Source organism: Nannobrachium achirus (genome assembly GCF_963921795.1).
Source record: "Nannobrachium achirus genome assembly, chromosome: 7".
Classification (NCBI taxonomy): Eukaryota; Metazoa; Chordata; class Actinopteri; order Myctophiformes; family Myctophidae; genus Nannobrachium; species Nannobrachium achirus.
Genome location: NC_137816.1, coordinates 15,778,226 through 15,799,881, shown reverse-complemented (window position 1 = coordinate 15,799,881; position 21,656 = coordinate 15,778,226). Strand labels below are relative to the sequence as shown.

The 21,656-nt window shown below is 42.7% G+C and overlaps 1 protein-coding gene across 1 annotated transcript in view; it reads left to right on the top strand.

Moving 5' to 3' along the window:
• The window catches only part of hipk3b (homeodomain interacting protein kinase 3b), a 66,142-nt gene extending 46,819 nt beyond the window's left edge, over positions 1–19,323 (top strand). Inside the window, exons 4-16 of the mRNA XM_080730703.1 lie at positions 310–429; positions 1,921–2,007; positions 2,638–2,822; positions 2,914–3,073; positions 6,512–6,635; positions 8,044–8,144; positions 9,352–9,482; positions 11,197–11,364; positions 12,179–12,487; positions 13,617–13,763; positions 14,964–15,226; positions 16,886–17,019; positions 18,719–19,323. Of these exons, the coding sequence (XP_080586829.1) occupies positions 310–429; positions 1,921–2,007; positions 2,638–2,822; positions 2,914–3,073; positions 6,512–6,635; positions 8,044–8,144; positions 9,352–9,482; positions 11,197–11,364; positions 12,179–12,487; positions 13,617–13,763; positions 14,964–15,226; positions 16,886–17,019; positions 18,719–19,195 (2,406 nt within the window). The 3' untranslated portion in view covers positions 19,196–19,323. The remainder of the gene's footprint in view (positions 1–309; positions 430–1,920; positions 2,008–2,637; positions 2,823–2,913; positions 3,074–6,511; positions 6,636–8,043; positions 8,145–9,351; positions 9,483–11,196; positions 11,365–12,178; positions 12,488–13,616; positions 13,764–14,963; positions 15,227–16,885; positions 17,020–18,718) is intronic.
• The last annotated feature ends 2,333 nt before the right edge of the window (positions 19,324–21,656 follow it).

Sequence of the window (21,656 nt, the reverse complement as noted above, 5' to 3'; positions counted from 1 at the left end):
TCATTTATGACATCATGCCTTTTGTAGGCATGTCATCATCATGTCATCATCATATATACCCTTTATATAGAAAAGGGACAGACCGACATTTGCTTATGTAGGCCTACCCATTTCATGGGTCTGGCAAAAATATAGAACTAAAGCACATAGAAAGTATAGATCTAGAACACAGAATGTATAGATCTAGAACACAGATTTCATAGCTCTAGAACACATAGAATAAAAATTCACCGCTTCACTTCGAACCGAGGTTTGATTTTTAATTAACCTTGCGTTTCATGTTCTCTCCCCCCCCTGTTTGCTGTACAGATTCGCTACATTTCTCAGACGCAGGGTTCACCAGGGGAACATTTGTTGAATGTGGGGACGAAGACGGCACGGTTCTTCTGCAGAGAGTCTGACTCCCCCTATGCTGCATGGAGGCTGAAGGTGAGGACAAAACCCTGGCAGATGACAGAGTACTTTGAACTACAGGAAACGTTCTGTGTGCTCAGCTCACACCCACATGCTCACACTCACAACTTCAGGTTAGCTCTCTCAATAAAGCAAAACGCATCACCTGGATTTCCTCTTCAGCAAATTGTTAACAACATGCATAGAAACACAAGCCCTAGCAAAAGACACACACTGCAAAATAAAATCAACAACATGTGTGTAACATTAAAACATTTAATTGCAAAAAAATATTTGGATAGATGTTTGAAAATGGCCATGCCAAAACAACAACCTGCAAACCCGAACTGTGTTGCTTAGTAACTGCCGATAGCTCTTTATTGTTCCCTTACTGTACTGTATGTGACGACGTGTTTTGGCTGTCGTCCAGTCTGTTAATGTCCATGTTTATGTATTACATTGTGTGCTTTGTTTCCTAGTCTTAACCCCGGAGGAAGCTCCTAACACGATACAGCTGTCATGATACGGGTTCTGTTTTCATTTAGATTTTAATTGTTTTCATGAAATGAAATGTAGTGTACACAACCCAAGCTGTTTGTTACTTTGTTTTCTTTTCTCTCACTTTTCCACCATAAAGGATCCCTGGCTAATACGACAAATATGCCTTAATACCGGTACATTATAATTGTCATCTATAATGTAAAATGAAAAACACCTTAAATATTTAATTTCTTCTAGAAATAGCTAATCTTTCACTCAATAGGGGAAATGCCTGTCGCAAGTTGATGATGTCATAAAACCATGTGTGGTCTATCCCTATGGAATTTATGGCATGCATGTGCAAAAGAAAACACACACACACACACACACACACACACACACACACACACACACACACACACACACACACACACCCATTTGAAAAATTGATTTGATGCTCATATTAACCATAGGATTGTTTTTATTTGCACATGCATGCCATAAATTCCATAGGGATAGATCACAAATGGTTTTATGACATCATCAACCTGCGACAGGCATTTCCCCTATTGAGTGAAAGATTTGCTATTTCTAGAAGAAATACAATATTTTAGGTGTTTTTACTTTTACATTGTAGTTATAGAGGACAATAAAAATTTAGGGCATATTTGGCGTATTAGCCAGGGATCCCTTTAAAATAGCTGATCTAAAAGCTCACAGTGTGTCACAGTCCAATGTTTTGTGAGCTTTTAGCTTGGCTATTTGCAGCACAAGACACTGTTGTTATGACAAAGTATAAATCACACTATAAGTGTCTTTGAATCCTCGCTAATCTTTAATTTATGCTCTGTCATATGACGGAGGTGTGCGCCGAAAATAGTTGATTGACAAACTTACAACACGTCACGAGCTAGATCAGCTATATTCAGTAAAGTATAAACCAGGCAAGTGTTTATTTCTACCATGTTCTTATGCGTGGCTCTGCAGGAGGTGTGTGCGCTTATGTCTGGAGCTAATCGGAGCAATTCTTTTCCCCTTCTCTTGTAGTCGACAGACGAGCACGAGACAGAGACGGGGATGAAATCAAAGGAAGCACGGAAGTACATCTTCAGCAGTTTGGATGACATAGCGCACGTATGTTCATAATGCATGAAAGAACACAAGCTTTAAGCTATAGCACACGTACAGTCTGTTCACAACGCATGAAGGCACACAAGCCTTCAAGCTGCTCTGAAACATGAGAGCACACAAGTGCGTGAAGGTTCCGAGACAGGAAGCTCAACATCAGGTGGTTGGGAGTATGTGCTGTAGTGCATTAGACCTTCGTCAGAGGAAGTGCACTTTCAACAATATCAATACAAATGAGTACACCGTGTATTAAGAGGTGTGGGGGGGGGGGGGGAACAAACCTTATCTAATTTCCCTTCCGTTACACACTAGACTCACCCCTGAAAGAGTCGAGGTTAATTTCTACTCTCCATTCTTTGATAGAAGCCACAGCTGGAAATTCCCAGGTGGTCTATGCTCGTAAATCTCCGTACTCCCTCCTGTTTTTTGCGTCATTGAAAGAAAGGGGAAATTCTTGTGAAGTCACGTACAGTAAATGACTAGGGGTTCATTCATCAGAATCATATTCTGATGAATGAACAAAGTCCCCTCTGCCAAATCCTCTGATTCTCAGTTTACACTTTCTGTTTGTTACCTTGCCTGTTTTTATCTTTTTTTATGATTATGATAAACGCAATGTCATTCTCTCTCCGCCAGGTGAACTTGGTGATGAATCTGGAAGGTAGTGACTTGTTGGCAGAGAAGGCAGACCGTCGGGAGTTTGTGGGGCTGCTGAAGAAGATGTTATGGATAGACGCCGAGAAGAGGATCCCCCCCGCCGAGGCTCTCGGCCACCCGTTTGTGACAATGCAGCATCTGCTCGACTTCCCCCATAGCAACCAGTGAGTCCAGCTATCCTCAAGGCATGTCACTAACGATGGCTTTGACCAAACGGATCTTGAGCTTTATCCTCTCTCTTTATGATCCCTACAGTGTCAAGTCATGTTTCCACATCATGGAGGCATGCCGGGCTCGTCCTGGTGCGTACGAGGCGGCCAACCGGAACAAGGGTCCATTCATTAGACCCGTGACCACCACCACGGCTGCCTCAGTTAATCATCCCTTCAGCAAGATGGCCGGGATCCACGCTCCAGTAAGCCGCTTCACACCGTCTTATCACACATCGACGTCGGAGTCCATATTTCAACTTTTTATGTGTGGCAATGTCATTCATAAGTAGTCAAATAATCCATCTACAAGCTCACAATGTGCCAAGTGCTGTGAGCTTGTAGTTTGACTATCTTCACTATTTCACTAGGCAAAAATAGGCAAAAATTGGGGACACCAGGTTGACAGTGGCCTGTTGGGGAGTTCTATAGATATTTAACACATTAAAAGTATTAACAAGCTGTACCTAAATAATAAGGAAATTGGATCCATTGGACCACAGGTTCCTATTTGGGCATACAAGGTTTCCACTTGACAGCGACGACATGCTTTATCTTTAGTATGGTGGGTGAGTGATGGGGATTTGCACACAGTGTTTGCTCACATTGCAAATATACTTTTCATTTCACATTTTTGCTCATGTAGTAGACTCTAGATTTTAGAGCTGCTGAAAGAAATCCCAAATGGTATGAGGCACATTGTGCTGTTGAGTTCATCTGCTCCTCACATGGCGACGTAGACAATTACCTTGCATGAATTATTCGTACGCTGTCTCGCCCGTCACATTGTTGTAAGCTCTGTTGTTATGGCAACCTGGCTGCGTCATGTTGACGAGGTCACAGCACCGGTGCAAAATAAATCGGTCTTGTTGCTGGGTGGGAGCAGGGACCCAACCCTTATTTGCAGTGGAGTGGATCTAATGCAAAACACCTTGAAATATTCACAGTTCATCGGTTTCAACCACCTGTGATATAGTATGCCATAGAAGGAAACCAGTTTGATGCGTTTGAAACATGTAATAATAAAAGTATACATCATCTCTTTCCCAAACTCTAAGCACTCATATACAGTACGTAGACCACATTCACTACCGTTACTTATTTAAGCTTTCATGCACATTAGGCCAACATCATCATTCGTGTTAACATTCTAGAGAAGGAATGTCCGGTCACATGCCTTCCACGTGTAAAGCTGGCCAGCTCTCACTTGTGTTTAAACAGAGCAGTGTAGGTAAACTTTAAACCTTTCCCCTCCAGACTTAATTGGAGAATGTTCTGACTTTTTTTTAGTATTAGCCTGTGAAAGAGTGCTTTGTTTATCGTCATGTGCAAGTGTGTGTAAGTGTGCAGGCACGGCAGGACAGGTTGCATAACGTGGGTCTAGAGAGCACCAGGCTGGAGCTATGTAGTGGTTCTAGTTCAGCCATTACCAACCTGTGGGCTCTGTGAGGATATTGCCCTCAAAGTGGGCCCCCAAATAATCTGCAAAATTATATAAAATATAAATATAAAAATATGAATGTTAACACATATGGTGCCAACCCTGAATTTCTCGAGTTTGTGTATAGCTGTGCCAAGCCCGAGTTTCCAGAGTTTGCTGTTAAAAAAAAGGAAAAAAAATAAAATGGGGGCTGTTAAGTATGACATCATTTTGTAGGCAGAGGAGAATTTCTGCCCCCAGTTTCCGTGAATCTTTTTACTATTTTTACTATTTACACATTTTTCTTCTCTTTGTTGTTGAAAGGAAAGTGTTAGAATTATACTTTAGTCGTTATTTTCGTCTCGGATCTGTTGAAATAGCGAGGGACAGAAAATGCTCTGGGGGCAGAATTCTCCTCTGCCTACAAAATGATGTCACGGCTTAAAAGCCCCAGCAGCTCCCATGGCATCCATGTTTGTTTACATTTGAAGAAAACACTATAGCCTATATCTTTTGAATGCCTGAACGGATTTTCCAAGCGGATTCTTTGTTTGAAAGCTGTGAATGGCGTGCACATGTGTGGTGCATTATCCGTGCATGACCCGTGCACATCGTGCACATTAAAAGGTAAGAATCTAAAGATTCTGGAAATGGAAGACATTGAAAATGTTAATGCTTGGCAGCAAGCAGGTTACATCTTGGTGTTTTTCCTTTAAAACTTTAAGAAATTAGTTTTCAGTGTGATCGTGATAAACAGGAACTTATAGTATAGTATGTTAGTTCCGCTTATACAAGCCGCCCGCAACTTAACCGATTGATTAATCAGTGAAATAAACCAGTGGTTCTCAACCTGTGGGTTGGGTCCCCACATTATTTTGGGGGGTCCCCAGATGAATAGCTTAATGTGGCACATTGTTTTCTCACTCAACAGTAAACTAACCAACATAAAGTTTAAGTGTATGAGGTTATCTGCATATTTCTAAAGTGACAATTTAAGGACTGTTTAATACCTCTAAAATGACAAATTGTCAAATATTAGAGGCTGAAATTGTGAAAATAGACGATCTACATGCTCACAACGCTCTGTTGTGAGCAAGGCATTGTGAGCATGTAGATCTGCTATTTTCACAATAGAACCTTGTTATACAAAATGTAATGCCTCAACTCTTAGTGCTCGTCAAATGTTAAAATGTGCTCTTAACATGTGGCCAGATGGGTGGGCTGTGAGTGCTTTCGAGATTTTCAACTGGGGCCCTGATCCAGAAAAGGTTGGAACTTGGGAAGCACTGCTCTAGTTGTCATTATTCACTCATAGTGATTATAAACAGTCAGGCAGGAGAGTTGTAAGAGTCAGAGGCACATCCTTATGCCCAATTTATATTTAGTAGCGTGCACCTAAAATAGCAAGCTCTCAACGCGACCTTTTAGATCCGCTATATTCAACGTGTGACACCCGTGCACACCTAAATATAAATCAGGCTTTACAGTTCTTTATTTATCTCTTTGGGACTTTGTTTGATTGAGAGAAGCACAGCCTGCTGCCACTGACAGAGGCACTGCCATCTACTGGCTCTGAATTGCTACTGTTGATAGTTCCATACTTCGTTTTTAACCCATTCAGAACGGGTTAAATCATTATTTTATGCTTTAACTATTGAAAAATAGCAGATCTACAAGCTCACAGCGCGGCACCGAGTGCCGCGCTGCGAGCTTGTAGATCTGCTATTTTTGAAAAATCGTGAAAATTAGAATTTTGACCCGATTCTATAAGTGTCTTTTGAATCCTTCTAAGGTCTTTTGAAAAACCTATGTTTCTATGTCAGCAATCTGGCCAGCCATCGTCAAAGAAAAGGTCCTTTTCGCTTAACTGGAGCTCAGTCAGTCTGTTCTTGAGAGACTACTATGTCAGTGGTTCTCAAACCTTTTTCAGGTGAAAGACCCCCAAAATGATATTTATTTGGCCACGGACGGGCATCTCAAAATATTTAGTTCCAGGGACCCCCCCTGAAGCAAAATTTGAGTTACAAACGTTCGCTTTGAAAATACATATATTCAAAGGTTTGCACACATTTTCACAACTCTTTCAAAAATAGCAGATCTACAAGCTCGCAGCGCGGCACTCGGTGCCGCGCTGTGAGCTTGTATATCTGCTATTTTTCACTGGTTAAAGCATTCAATAATTCTAGGCCTAAATGGGTAATCAGCTGCTGTTCTTCTCCTTCAGGGCTTGGCCCCACCAGCCCCCTCAGTGATGCACCCTGGGATTCCACTGCAGACGGGAAGTGGACAGTTCGGGTGCAACGATTCATTTCAGCAGGCTCTCATCCTGTGTCCCCCCAGCATCCAAGGTAGGACACGTCAAACCAGTCCTCTACTCCAGGGGTTTTCAAAGTGGGTGACGGGGCACCCAGGGGTGCCGCGAGATCATTTGATAATATTTGGAATTTATTTGGACACTTGAAAACATATTTAGTATCATTTTAAACTTGAAGTACAAAGTTATTTTCAGTCAGTTCTAACCAAAATTGCTATTATCTCAACGTTTTCCTCACACCATAATCACTAAAATATCGTCACTGTCGGGCAGAAACCTCGTATCTCCAAGTTTCAAATGTGTACGTCTTTTGGTAAAGCAAAGCCCTGCTTCATTCATCATACAAGACTGTCGCACAAAACTAGTGAAAACAGCCGATCTACAAGCACACAACGCCTCGCATCGCGAGGCGTTGTGTGCTTGTAGATCGGCTGTTTTCACTAGTTTAGTACATTTTATAGATGATAAAACATACAAGGTTTCCACCCGACAACGACGACATGCTATAAATATAAGGTGCTAGGAGTGAGAATTATAATGTAGGGGTGCCTCGGATTAAAAACATATTTATGGGGTGCCCTGAGACAAAAAGGTTTGGGAACCCCTGCTCTACTCGACCTCCATCTGTCCTGTTCATGTGTTGTTCATTATGGCAGTGGTTCTCCATGGTTCCCCAGGTTGCCATGTCAAGGATTTGGCTGCGGATCCCCATCTAAAAATATTTTGTGCCAGGGACCCCTCACTAGCATTGAGAGCTTGTAACTCCCCACTTTGAGAGCCACCCCATTATGGCTTCACAAGTAATTTTCAGGGTAACTTTTAGTTAGCCTGTTCTTATTGACAGGGTTCCCACGGTCATGAAATTCCTGGAAATATTTTGAAATTAGAAAAAATATTTTTCCAGTACTGGAAAAGTTTTGGAATTGATCAAGGGTCCTGGAAGGTCCTGGAAAAAAATAGCTATGCATTGTCAGTGGTTATTGATTTTGTTAATACCTCTGAAATGACTAATTAAACATGGGCCAAATTGTCAAATATTAGAGGCAGAAATTGTGAAAATAGCAGGTCTACATGCTCACAACGCGCGTTGTGAGCATAGAACCGTGTTATACAAAATTAGAACCGTGTTATACAAAATTCCTCAACTTAGTGCTCGTCAGGGTGCCGGGGTCACCAGTTAAAATATGATTATTTCTGAACGGCCTGAAAAGGTTGAGAACCACTGGCATACACTACCTGTCTTTAGGCATTGCGTATAGGAGTAAGCGACTTGTTATTGAGCTGAATTTTTGTTATAATATAGTCTTGGAAATTGAGTTAAATATTCTGGGAAAAGTTTTGGAAATTCATTGGTAAAAATGTGTGGGAACCCTGTATTGATGATAATCTCTTGAGAGTAATAACCTGTCTTCTTGTCCCTTGGGGCATCCACGCCAACACAGCTAAACCAACGGGCTACTCGGTTCGAATGGAGACCGCTGTGCCTCTGGTCACCCAAGCACCCATCCAACCTCTACAGATTAGACCAGGAGTCATCACGCAGGTAAGCTGCGCAAGATTTGATTTCATTTATTCAATGTTATGTTTAAAATGAAAACACACAATAAAGTCAGCGACTTATTTCAATAGAGGGTATGCACGTGACATCATCACCGTACCAGGAAGTTATACGGGAACGCCTATTGAGTGGCAAAAAACTACTTTTTGGCCTTGAAAGCCTATACATCCAAAAAGTAAGGACCTATCTGATTGCTTTAAACGATGTTAAACAACGTTAATCTCACTTTGCCACTCGATTTGCCACTCGATTTGCCATTCACTGTATGCATGCGCATACCCTCTATTGTTGTCCTTGGTCTTGGACACACAAAACATTTCAACAGAGAACAGGCAGTGTAACTGTAGGAATGAAGGAGGCAGATACATGGCATCTACATAGGATGGCATATGCTTGATTAAAAAGTCATCATTTTCACTTGTATACTGGATCTGCATCCATAATGAACACAAAAACAAACAAACAAACATGGTTCTGGTTATTATGTGCTTAATTCTTAGCCTCGCGTAGCCAGGCTTTACTCATCTGCGAAGAGAAAAGCCAGGTGACAATATAAGGCAGAAAGCGTTCAACTTCCGCTGTGTGAGCTTCCTCGGAAGTGAGCTTCCCCGGTTTTCCCCTAACGTAACTTCCGTTAAACACAGCACTTCCGCTAGAAATCTTGGAACCAACCGGAAGGCATATTGTCTACAGGGTGCTTAATTCTGCAACCCTTGCTGGTAACATAATGTCCTTTATTGGCTCTTTTTGACTACATGAACTAAGTAAACTGCCATGCAGGTTCTGCTTTCATGCGCTACTGGTCGGTTGCAGATAATATTCTCAGAACCTCATTTGGACCCTATTCAGGAAGTTTTACTAACCCCAGAATAAAAATGAAAATTGCAGCTCTACAAGATCACACCACTTTGTGCTGCGATGCATTGTAATATTGTAGATCAGCTTTTTTTTTTTGTGTGCTTTTTATGTGTTTCTTTTAATGACGTACCGTAAAACATCACAGAACTTCAAGGGTTCTGGAAAGTGGCGGGTTGTGTGCGTTTCTGGGTTACCCTTTGTAGTTGAAAAGAGCCATATCCAAAGCGAGAACATGACTGGGAGGCTCATACTGTATGTGGGGCTGAGGGGCTGACAGAAGGTGGGGAGCTTGAGGCTAATCAGTGGTTAACTGCTTTGCTCCTCCCCCATACAGCAGCAGGCCTGGTCCAACCGTGCCCAGCAGATACTGGTGCCCACCTGGCAGCAGGTGACATCGGTGCCTCCCCCTCCAACCACGATAGCATCTGACACTGTGGCGGGCCCACAGAGACTGGGAGACTGGGGGTAAGAGCTACGCATTAATGCATCTTTACCTTAATCCACATTATTTTGGGGGGAACCCAGATGATTAACTTAATGTGCAACATTGTTCACTCAACAGTAAACAAACCACAGATGCACAGATTACATTACTCCAAAGTCAAAATGAATAAAATGTATCCAAATATTTCTGATATCTGTGACAGATGCAACACATCCAAGGGCACGCTGGGACACACATTCTGGTCGTGCCCAAGGATTGTTCCATTCTGGCAAAGCATTTTTGCTTGGTACAGTAGTGTATATCGTATTCGCATTGAGCCCGATGCACTAACTGTCCTGTTTGGTTGCTCCGAAGCTTCTCTTTCTCTGCCGTACTCTGTCCAACAGACACTCATGCTTGGTACACTAGTAGCCAAAAGAATTATTTTAACTGAATGGAAATCCTCTACTATACCTTGTTTCAACAGATGGCTTACAGAATTTGTGTCAATTATTCATTTGGAGAGGCTTCGATGCTTTAAGCAGGACAGTCATACTACATTCGAGTTCATCTGGGGTCCTATTATGGCGCATCTGGACGTTTAGTCCATAATAGCTACATTAGTAAATGTCCATGTTTTCCAAGAGGTTGCTAACTTTTTTACTATTTATATGATTGATGAATTACTCGTGTTTTGTACTTTTGTATTTTTTATATGATAGGTGAATTACACGTGTTTGACTTGTGTATGATAGTCTGGTGTGTTTGTCTTGTTATGTCTTGTTGATGTCTGTGATGTCCTGTCTTTCAAAAAATCATAATAAAAATTAATATATAAAAAAACAAAACAGTAAACAAACCAACATGAAGTTTAAGTGTATAGAGGGTATCTGCACATTTCTAGAGTGGCAATTTAAGGACTTTTTAATACCTCTACATTTTAGAGGCAGAAATTGTGAAAATAGCCGATCTACATGCTCACAACGCCTCGCGTTGCGAGGCGTTGTGATCATGTAGATCTGCTATTTACACAATAGAACCAGGGTTATACAAAATGTAATGCCTCAACTCTTGGTGCTCATCAGGATAGGTGGGTCCTTTGTTAAAACAGGATTATTTTGGGGCTCGTGGCCTGAAAAGGTTGAGAACCACTGGCTTAATCCATGACTGTGTCCGTTACCACGGTGTCACGACATATTTAACATTAAAGGAGTACTTCACCCTCCGAAAATGACTTCAGTTACTCACGGCCATGAAATCTTAAATTCATGGAGACCCTTGAACAACCCTTGTTTTTGTCGCATTCCTGAAGGAAGAATCCAAAAATGAAGAGAATATTATTTTGATGACTTGGAAGACACTAGGGGTTCAAGCTTAGCATCAAAACTAAAAATATAAAGATAATCCGTTTATAATTGCCAACACTTGGATTACACTGTGAGAGGAGAGTTGTTTCTGAGTTTATACAATATTTTGTATGGATTATTCATTCAGGAATGTGAGGAAAAAATATATCTCTGGTGAGACTTAGTTGTTGTCCTTCGCCAGAATGTCGTAAGTTGTGTTGCTGTTTGTGGTTGCTATGCGCACACTGTGGAAACGGTTATCTGACATAGCGTGCGTGCTCCACTGCATGTTAATGACGGGATGAGTCACAGTCACACTCAGTAAGGGAGTGAGTGAGATCACACTATAACTGTATGTCACTAATGGTGGTCTTTTGGCTCCGCAATAATCACTTTCCTCTGATTGCAGGAAAGTGCGTCCCCATGGCAACCATTACAGCTCCATGATTGGCCACCCTCCGCCCCTGTTAACGAACCAAATGACCATGTCCGCCCACCAGCCAATCAGCATAGGCATTGCACATGTGGTTTGGCCACAGCCCACGGCTAACAAGAGAACCAAGCCCTGTCTCAACAGGTACGACGCAGAGCGTGTTGGTGCACACTGTCACACATGCATTTTCAATTATTTATTCATGTCTACACAACCGCAAGCTAGGAAAGGACACCACACAAAGTGGTCACAAAACACCATGACATCAGGGATCCCTGTATCTGTTGATTGGTCGTATGGTAGTGGGTACCACACTGGGTACAACGGGTACAGCATGAACAGGTGGGGCATGCATTCCCAACTTTCATCGTTCCCAACTAGGCCGGTGCCCGTTTATAAATCACCCATTGATTGTAATATCTAACATTGTTAGTACTGTGGTAACGGTTACTGCAGTGGGTACTCTGACAACAGTACAATGAGTACTCTTGACAACATGTACACTGGTATTGCTTAACCAGGTGGGGCATCGTTCTGGCATCGTTCCTGACTTAGCAATGTTCCTGACTTAATAATGTTCCCAACTTGTGTGGTGTGGTCCGAAGGGTTCATCATTAAAACAGTGAAAACATAATGAGTAGTATTTTGCACTGTCATACAATAAAGTATAAAATAGGCCCAAGGGAATTAAAGTCCCACTGTGTAACATTTATTGGTCATTTTGGCGACACTTCTGCCCGCTCCATTGTCTATTGGAACTGTGATGTGTGAATCCCAGAAAAAAGAAAAAAAAAAAACACAGATTTACCACGAAATTAAGGCTGCACGATCCTAGCACTGAGGTTATTTTGGAACGCAACAACAACAACAACGTTGTCAGAAGTGGTCAGAATGAACTTTAAAATACATAATATATATAAATACATTTCAGGAAAAAATGTGCAATCTTCTTTTGTAGGGGCAGCAACATCTCCCACAACACCAACATCCAAATTTCAGCTTGCCAGTCCCCAAAGATGGCTGATATGGCAAAGAATGTAGAGGAGGCCAGATGCCCCGAGGAAGGACACAGTGCTGGTGGGGAGCCCGGAGCAGGGCGGGGAGCGGAGGAGGGCTGCTGTAAGGTGGGGCCAGATTCTGTGAGCGAGGTGTCAGCGTCGCAGGAGCAGCGGCAGGTGATGATGTCTGACCTGGCCAGCCCGGCCGTCAGCATCATCAGCATCAGCAGCGACGAGGAGGAGAGCACGCAGAGACACACTCTGGGGGAGTGAGTACTACCCACCCACCCAGATAACCCTGTGACAAGTCCCCTTAGGGCAGCGTTCCCCAATAGGCGGCCCACGGGCCATTTGCGGCCCGCGGGGGGCTACTGTCTAGCCCACACCAACCCCAGTAATAATGGTGGTATAAGAGCAGCAACAACACCAGTATATTGTCGCTGTCGGGTGGAAATCTCGTATCTCCAAATTTGTACGTTCTTTCGCAAATCATACAAGGCCGTCGCACAAAAGTAGTGAAAACAGCAGATCTACAAGCACACAACGCCTCGCACCGCGAGGCGTTGTGTGCTTGTAGATCGTCTGTTTTCACTAGTTTAAATCATTTTTAAAATGATAAATTCAAAACGAACGGTTTTGGACATACAAGATTTTCACCCGACAACGACGAAAACTGTCACTGGAGTAGCGGGAACGCCACCGTCGCCCCCTGCAATGTTGTGGCCCTCGGCTTGGTACCCTAGACATAATTCGGCCCTTGAGGAAAACTAATTGGGGAACCCTGCCTTCACAAGTTGATTTTGTCATTCTGTAACGCTGTGAGCGTACACATGAAAATCTTTGCTGTCTTTGGGACCCCGATCTCCACTATAAAAGTCTCACTGTTCATTTGGAGGTGGAGATCCGCAAGTCTGCACCGAAGTGAAGAGACACTTGTTCACTCTTTTGCAAATATTTTGTTTATTTTTGTGATTGTAAAGCGGACCCCCATCTCAAGATAATGTTGTTCCAGGGACCCCCCAGAAGCAAATATTTTGAGTTAAAGAATTTCCGCTTTTAGAAATATATTCAAAGATTTGCAAAAACTGTCACTATTTTTCAAAATAACAGCAGATCTACAAGCTCGCAGCGAGCTCGCTGTGAGCTTGTATATCTGCTATTTTTCAATAGCTAAAGTATAAAATAATTCCAGGTCTTAATGGGTTAAGCCCTTAACCGTTAAGGGTTGAAGACGGATTGAGCGTGCAAATATGACCAAATTGACTTGATTACATGTGTACACTCTCACTCTTACACATGGATGAATTGGCAAACCAGGATTTTGAGTTCCCCTGTTTATGAAATGCGCTGCATAAAAATGAACTTTGACTTGACGATGCTCTGTCTTTCCTTGTGCAGGTGTAAGGGTAGTGGAGACTGTGAGGCATGTCAGAGCACTGTGAGTATGGAGAGGGTGTGTTCCCTCAGCAGTCCTGACAGCACACTGAGCAGCAGCTCTTCCACCTCGGCCCAGTCCAGCACCTCACCTTGCAAACGCCCTAACAGGTATGGCTATTATAGGGGCTATTGTAGGGCCGAGTAAGGCTGTGTGTCCTTCAAAGAGTTTTTCTTTGCAGCTGAAATGCTAAATGCTCTTCTAAAATGCCCATCTGGTTGTCAGGCAAACCAAATCAACCTTCTCATAGCCAGTGTCGATTTCGTCGACTAAAAACTATGACGAAAAATGTTTGTCGACTGTGTTTTTTTCATTGACGAAAAATAAATAAAAACGAAAGAAAAACTAAGCTGTGATGACTAAAACTAAGACAAAATAAAAACTAGATGAAAATGTTAGGGAGGGACTAGTGGAGAAGAGAGTCATTTTATGTTTGGTTGCTCTCAGGTGTTGCGTGCTGAAAGTTTTTTCAGCACGCAACCAAGTCTAAAATCTGTCATTACGATGCCATCAAGGCCTGCCAAAATACTTTCTTTTAGTTCTCTAGTCGCCTAAAAACGTAGACTAAAATTAGACTAAAACTTAAACTTTTCAGGTGACTAAATTATGACTAAAACTAAATCAAGATTTGCTGTCAAAAACAATATTGCTCATAGCAGAGGTAGATATGTCGGTACAAGCTAGAGCAGTGGTTCCCAATTTCTTTCAGCCGAGACCCAGAAGGTACATTTGGTATCTCCTCAGGTCAGGAGCTAAACTTACCAAAATGGATAAACAATGATGGTGATCTGTGCCGCTGGCGCAGCGTCCGGGCACTTAGGCTCAGTGTAGCATGACAAGGTGACGCGGGTTCGAGTCCCGATCCCGACGGCCTTTGCGGCATCTTCACTCTCCATCTTTCTCCTCCATTTCCTGTAAGCTATATCAATAAAGACATAAAAGCAAAAAATATCTTAAAAAAACAATTGATCTAATCGGATAAAAGTGACATATTGGCAACATCAAAACATTTCAATTCACTTGGCTCTAAATGAGAATTGTGAAACCTGCTGAATATTCAAACAACCCAACAACTTGTAATTGTGGTTTAGAACCTCAATCACATTATACAGAAAAATAACCCTGTAATTTCAGGCGTGATCACACTGTTTTTGCGACCGTAAGGTCGCAGTTTAGTATGAAAACCTCCACCGGCCGTCCGTCGGTCACACGTGCGGACGTGTGATGAGGTCACGATGAGTCATCTATGCCCAAATATAGATTTCTAGTATAATGAAATGTGTGTTTGTATCGCTCTGGCTCTGTTGCAGCATGTCGGATGATGAGCAGGAGAGCGGCTGCGACACAGTGGATGGCTCGCCTGCTTCCGACTCCTCTGGCCACAGCGGTGGCCCCTTCGCAGAGCGCCGCTACATCGCAGACAGCAACCAGAACTGCGAGCCACGCGTGGCTTGCGTTGCCCCGGAAACTGAGCCCAGTAAGCCAATGGTGCGCACCATGGTGGTGCCCCCGATGAGGGTGCAAAACAGCAACAACAACCACCCAATGGCCAGCGAAATGCTAGGTACCACAGGTAAGCACCGGGCTATCCCACACACTGGGCCATACGTCTGACATATATTAAATAAACTGATTGTCTGTTATCAGCAAAGGTTACTGTAGCTCGTTGAGGTTAAATAAATACAAAGCTTTATATCAGCGTTGTTCTGGTTTCAGGGGGGAACATTTTAAGTCAACTGGATAGAAAAGAAACTGGTATTTGTCCCATTTTTTGTCATCTTAACCCTAGTGTTCTTTGATTATTTATTCATTACAAATGTCTTTAACCCATTTAGAACGGGTACACATTTTGTGTATCACTATTTTATGCTTTAACTATTGAAAAATAGCAGATATACAAGCTCACAGCGCGGCACCGAGTGCCGCGCTGCGAGCTCGTAGATCTGCTATTTTTGAAAAGTCGTGAACATTACAATTTTGACCTGATTCTATAAGTGTCTTTTGAATCCTTCTAATTCTAGGCCTAAATGGGTTAATAATTATTATCTTATATGCCTGAGTTACTTGCATTTCTGACATTGGTTGATATTGATGGGCTCTTTAAAGTGCCCTCTGCCTCTTGTTGGCCTCAGGCAGAGGGGGCATAATTAGTAGGTCACACCAGCTCTGAGATCCAGTCACCACTGCATGCTGTCTGCCCCCCACAGGTCACATGGCCTTGGATTACACTGCCTTAGTAGGCCACAGAGGTTCTCACAGGTGATTATGGGTGACCTGCCCTGACCTATCTGCTCTGAGCTGTGCAGTGGACATTGGTTTTTGCTGTCATCTCTCCTTGGCTTTGATTCCAGCTGGCTATCCGAGAGCCCTTTTAGGCTCTCCAAGGCTCTGTATTTGTGTGGATGTGCCGTTTTGTAAAGCTACATAAGTGGCATGCGTAACATCGCCATAACGCTTCCCATGTCCTGACTTAAGACATTCAAAACATGCATGGCAACAGGAGAATGCTGTCATGAATGTGACACGGATGTTTTTTCCAGGAGTTACGGCGGGGTTGTGCATGCTACGCGTAGGCTTTACTGCAGCTGTGGCCGGTTGGACTTGTCCGTCTCCTGTTGAGCGTGCTCTTTTAAAGAGCCCCCTTTAACAGGTCATTGAAAGTTGAGCGGTCAGTGTTAATTCCCAGACAAAATTACGCAGGTTTCGTGTCAAAAGGCATTCCCCTGACCGCTCACCAACCTTCCAACTGTCGCCTCTAAAGCTTCACATAAAAGGCCACAGCTTGCTATTCTAGTGCTGCCGGGGGTATTTATAGCCAATGGTGTGTGACCCCCACTACAAGAACTATAAATATTATGAACGAGCTTAGTTACACCCACCCGCCAAATCCTACCCCTCCTCCTCCTCCTCATATCTCCCAAACATGTGTTTTTATAAACATGTAGATTATGTTCAGAAGACAGATGCCAGAGTGTTTTGGAGAATCTTATCTGATCAAACACAGTTGAAAATGGCGATAATCACTCAAAGCCTCCCGGCACAAACATTCTCATCTCTGTCATTCCGATGAAGCCGCATGGATCCGGTTTCATCCCTGTTTTAATTTATTATTATTAATTTGTTCTACCCCTTCGCCTTTGATGTCGCGGACACCAGATTTTTAACGTGTCGTGTAATGGCGCACTCTTCCCTCTCTCCGTCTCTCTTCGTTTCACCCTCTCCCGTTCTTAAGAGTTGGCATGCCAGTCCAAAGGGCGAGGCTTCCCCGGGCGGCAGCTTCACCACCCCACTGCCCTCCTCAACCGGCCTCAGAAGATCACCCCTGCATTCCAGCATCAACAGCAGCAGCCCATGAGCTTTGGGCAGGTCCGTATGCAGCCGTTTCGAACACTGATGCCATTAAATACCTGTTATTTGTGCGTAGCAACACACAAAATGATCAAATGTACTGGTATAATAATTCTCCAACATCAATATTGAACGTGAAGCTTTATGCCCCTTTAGGGGCGCCCGCTGGCCTAGTGGTCAAGGCGCATACCACATACTAGGCTATGATGCCTGCTGGCGTCGCCGGTTCGATTGCCGATCCGGACGACCTTTGCCACATGTCATTCCCTGTCTCTCTCCCCGTTTCCTGTCAGTCTACTGTCCTATCAAATAAAGGCATAAAAAGCCCAAAAACAAATCTTAAAAAAAAAAAAAAAAAGCTTTATGCCCCTTTATCCATTAAAACACAGAACTATATTGGTTATGCCAAGTGCTAAAGACGAACTTCCAACTTAAAGGGTAACATTTTGCTAGTCTCAGCTGAACTGGTCAGTGGCATATTTCTTGTGCACACTTCCAGTATGTCACAGAAGCACCGCAACTATAGACAGTTGCTGTAGTAGAGCTACTGTAGGCATATGTTTTCAGCTGAATAATTAAACATGTTCAAGTCAATGTTGGTGGATGATGCTAAATTGTTGAAAGCATTATTTCACAATAAAAGCGCTTTGGAGAAACTGTCAACTGGCATTTGCTTAAATAGGGAACTTTCAAGCTGCAGGTAGTCAAAAGTTGAGAAAGGCTACTGCAGCTTAACACAATTTGGCAACCAGGGTTAGTGTATGTAGTACCTCAGAGTCCCCATTATTATGCATTGTCAATTATTTAGACGGCCGCTTTGTATAACTGTGGAAGAAGAGATGTCATTAGAAGCTATTGATGATTGAAGTGAATGTTACCAGACACTCAATATCAGATAACCCTAGACAGAAAGAAAAAAGAAAAAAGAAAACGTTATTTTTATTATATTGTATTTCAATGCAGGTATGTTTGCACATACAAGGAATTTGTATCGGTGGGTATTGGTGCATTGCACTGAAGTAGCATTCAAATGATTTACAGAAAGCAGCAATATAATTGTACTGACTTTGTTGTTGTAGCTTTTTACTACTTTTTTCCCCCAATTTAGTTGCCAATTCATTCCTCCAACACACATTGCTGTTGTATCCTACTGACTCACCTGCCAGTGAGGAACCCTCAGCAGGATAACATAGAGCTTTCGGTCCTACTCCTAGAGCTGGGTGCAATAACTGCAATACCGCGCTGTCGAGTTCATTACAGCGATAATTTTAATTATATATATACACAGGCCAATTGTGTTCGTATAGATGCTCTATACCAGGGATACTCAAACTTCTGAACCGGTGGGCCACATTACAAAAATGACAAGTACATCTCTTCATTTGCATTAGGCCTACAATAACATTTTGGGTATGCTAATAAGTTGGGCAGAGGCAGAGCCACTGGTAAAAAAAAAGAGAGAAAAAAAACCCCCCGGCGAAAATCGGCAATTTCTATGGCCGTTTTCAAGATGTTTTGGCCATTATCTCTGGAACGGAAGGTCCAATCTGCTCAGTTTAAAGCTTGTTGGATGCGCAACTTTGAGCTGGAGGGCCAGTCAAAATTGTGCCGCGGGCCCGAGGGCCGGAGTTTGAGTATCACTGCTCTATACCACTACGTCTCCAAGCGACAAGCGGTGTTTTGACAGTTCGCGTGATATTCACCCTCTCCTCCTCAGGTGCAGCATTACGGCTCCTGCCACCAGGAGTGGAACGGAAATTACCCCCACCGGCGACCACAGGCCTACATCCCCCCCACCATGCATGGGCACACTTTCACACTGTCCCACCACGGCAGCCCAAACCACACTACGGCACCCCACCCACACCTCGGGGGCCACCCGCACTCCCAGCCCACCTTGCTGTCCTATCCCCCGTCTGGTCCCCTTGTCACGGCTGCACCGGTTGCCCACATCCTGGCCTCTCCTGGGTCCTCGCGCCCTGTCCTCCAGCCCTCCTACAGCATCTCCCACCCGGGGGGCATCGTGCACCAGGTCACCGTGGGCATCAACCACCGACTGCTGCCCTCCCCCACCCTGCACCCCCACCAGGGCCAGTTCAAGCCCCTTTTCCCCCCGCACTCATACATTGCCTCGCCCGCCTACACAAGTTTCCCTCTCAGCCCCACCAAAATCAACCAGTACCCCTACATCTGAGCGTCGGCGGGCATTTCACCCACGGCAGGACCCCCAGATACACCTTGCACCATCTGAGGGCTGAGCACGCAGGGCGAAACCTCTGCGAAAACACAAACAACATGGTTTTCATTTCCAAAGCCATGGCACAACCACAGAGAAAGCAAGCTATTTTTTTGAATCATGTAGACTTGGGTGTAATTGAACTTTAAGCTTTAAAAGAAAAAAAAAGGAGAAAGTTCCGGTGGTGGAGAGGGAAGCAGGGTGGGGAAAGAAGGAAGAAATTGTATGAATGACTGAATGAATGTGTAGATAAGAAACTCACACTCAATGTGTTTTGCACATTTGATATACCTTTGCATTGGATCTTCTATGAATACTCCTCAAAACAGGTAAATAATTGGGGCGGTGTTGAATAGTTAAAACTTTGCACCCCTGTTCCCAGCTATTTTTCTATATTGCCTTCTTACGTGTGCAAGACACATCCATATTTGTAAAGCCATCCCAGTCTCTAGGTTGACAGATGCACATGTTGTCCACAGTGTGTGTTGTACTGCGTTTGACGTATTTGTACTTTTTTCGGTGTCCTTTGGTGTTTGCAATGTCGAGTCACTTAACCGATTTAAATAGGGTTGTTCCTGCATGTGTTCTTGCATGAGCAGAAAAATGTAAACGGAGAGATGCGTAGACGTTGCTCTTATTGTTCATGTCACGAGACTCGCTGCATCGTATAATTGTCCCCAGCCATAGTGCCTTATATATTTGAGGTTGTTAATGTTACTTCTTATATATGACTATATACATGAATATTAATGTACCGGACTGCAGCACTTGAAATTCCAATCAGTCGATGCATCCTATGTGTGAGTATATATGCACATGTGTATATGTCCATGCATAGCCTGCATGGACGTGATGTATCGTGGATAACGGTGCTCATTTTTTGGATTAAGTGTATTTCAGTGTGTAGTAAGTTACCTTTCTGTTCTTCAAAGGACGGCATGCTTTTGCTGTTGCGAATGCTTGCTGTTTTCGTTTTTAAATGTTTAGTTTTTGTTTTGTGTTCTCCCTTTCCCGAATGACTAGTGTACAAAACGCAAGTATTGAGTATAGCTTAATATTTGATAATCAATTTCTATTTAGTGAAACCCTTACTACTAACAGTATTTGTACTGTTTAATGAAACTGCAATACAATCTAAATAGTCGTTGGTTTGTTTTTAGTTTTTTTGTCTTTGTGTTTTCATTTTGAGTGTTTTCACTTTGTTTTATAGGTGTTTTTAGAAGTGTGGTGGGCATGGCTTTGATTAGGTGAGGACAAAAATGCAAACTCATTCACGGTATGGGATCTTCTAAGCCTGAGCAGACCATGCAGTATTTGATATACACACATATATATGGACATATATTATAGAGCTAGTCTATTTAGTGCAGACGCTTGATAAGGTGTGAGTTAACCGTGTGCAATTCTCTCATTTATGCATGTGTGACAAAGTTAACTTTTCCCTTTACATTATACCATTTGTTTAAGGCTTATCGGTGTCGACTGCTTATTTTATACATTCCGTCAGGGAGAATATATACAGTATATGCTGTGTGCATTTTTTGTCGTTTGTTTTTGCTAGTTATTATGTGCGTACATTTTTGTCTTTACTTTCAAAATGAAGTTGCTTGTGCAGCACCAAAGACTGTAATTCATTTCCTTAGAAGGTAGCTATTCTGTTTGCATAGACCTCAAGTAAACTGTAGTTGTAGAAAAGGGGTTAAGTTAAAAATGGTATTTAAAAAATGAGGCTGAGGCTTTGTCTAGCTTTTCGGGCGATTAATAAGTTGTGTATCCTTTTATTTTTATTTTTTTTTCTTGAATGTATCATAGATAAGCTGCTATATGATGATTGCCACTTCAATAGCTGTGAAATTAGGTGATTTCTCTGAGTTTTAAACCTAGCGTTCCTATTTTTGTATAGGGCCCTAATTATCTGAAATAGAAGTGGTTTTGATTTTAGTGTTTTGCTTTCATGTTTGGAGTGTAATTGTAACTACTGTATTGCTGATGATGGACATTAGTTGCATTTGTTGTTTTTTGGGGTGTGTGTTTTTGCATCAGTATTTTATCCTTATTAACCTTTTTGGGCTCATCACTGCATATAAATGATGTATCGATGTAACTTAATTTTTGTATGTTTTCATATTGCCGTTTTGTAGGCTGAAGCTGTAGCTTGCAGGATTGATTTAACTTTTTTGTTGTGGTAGTTACAGTATGTATGTATACCGTATACTAGCAGTACTCTTGTTTGTATTGCAGGAGCACTGTGAGATGGCAGAATATATATTCAGTGTGTTCAGTGAAATGCTTCTGTAACAAGTTTTCCTTAAGTCACACACACACCACTAAGCACTTGTTAGTAGGCCTGTAAGGGGTTTGGATGATGTGTCCGAAATGATTTTCGCCCAAGGTATTTATTCCAAAATAATGTTTTATA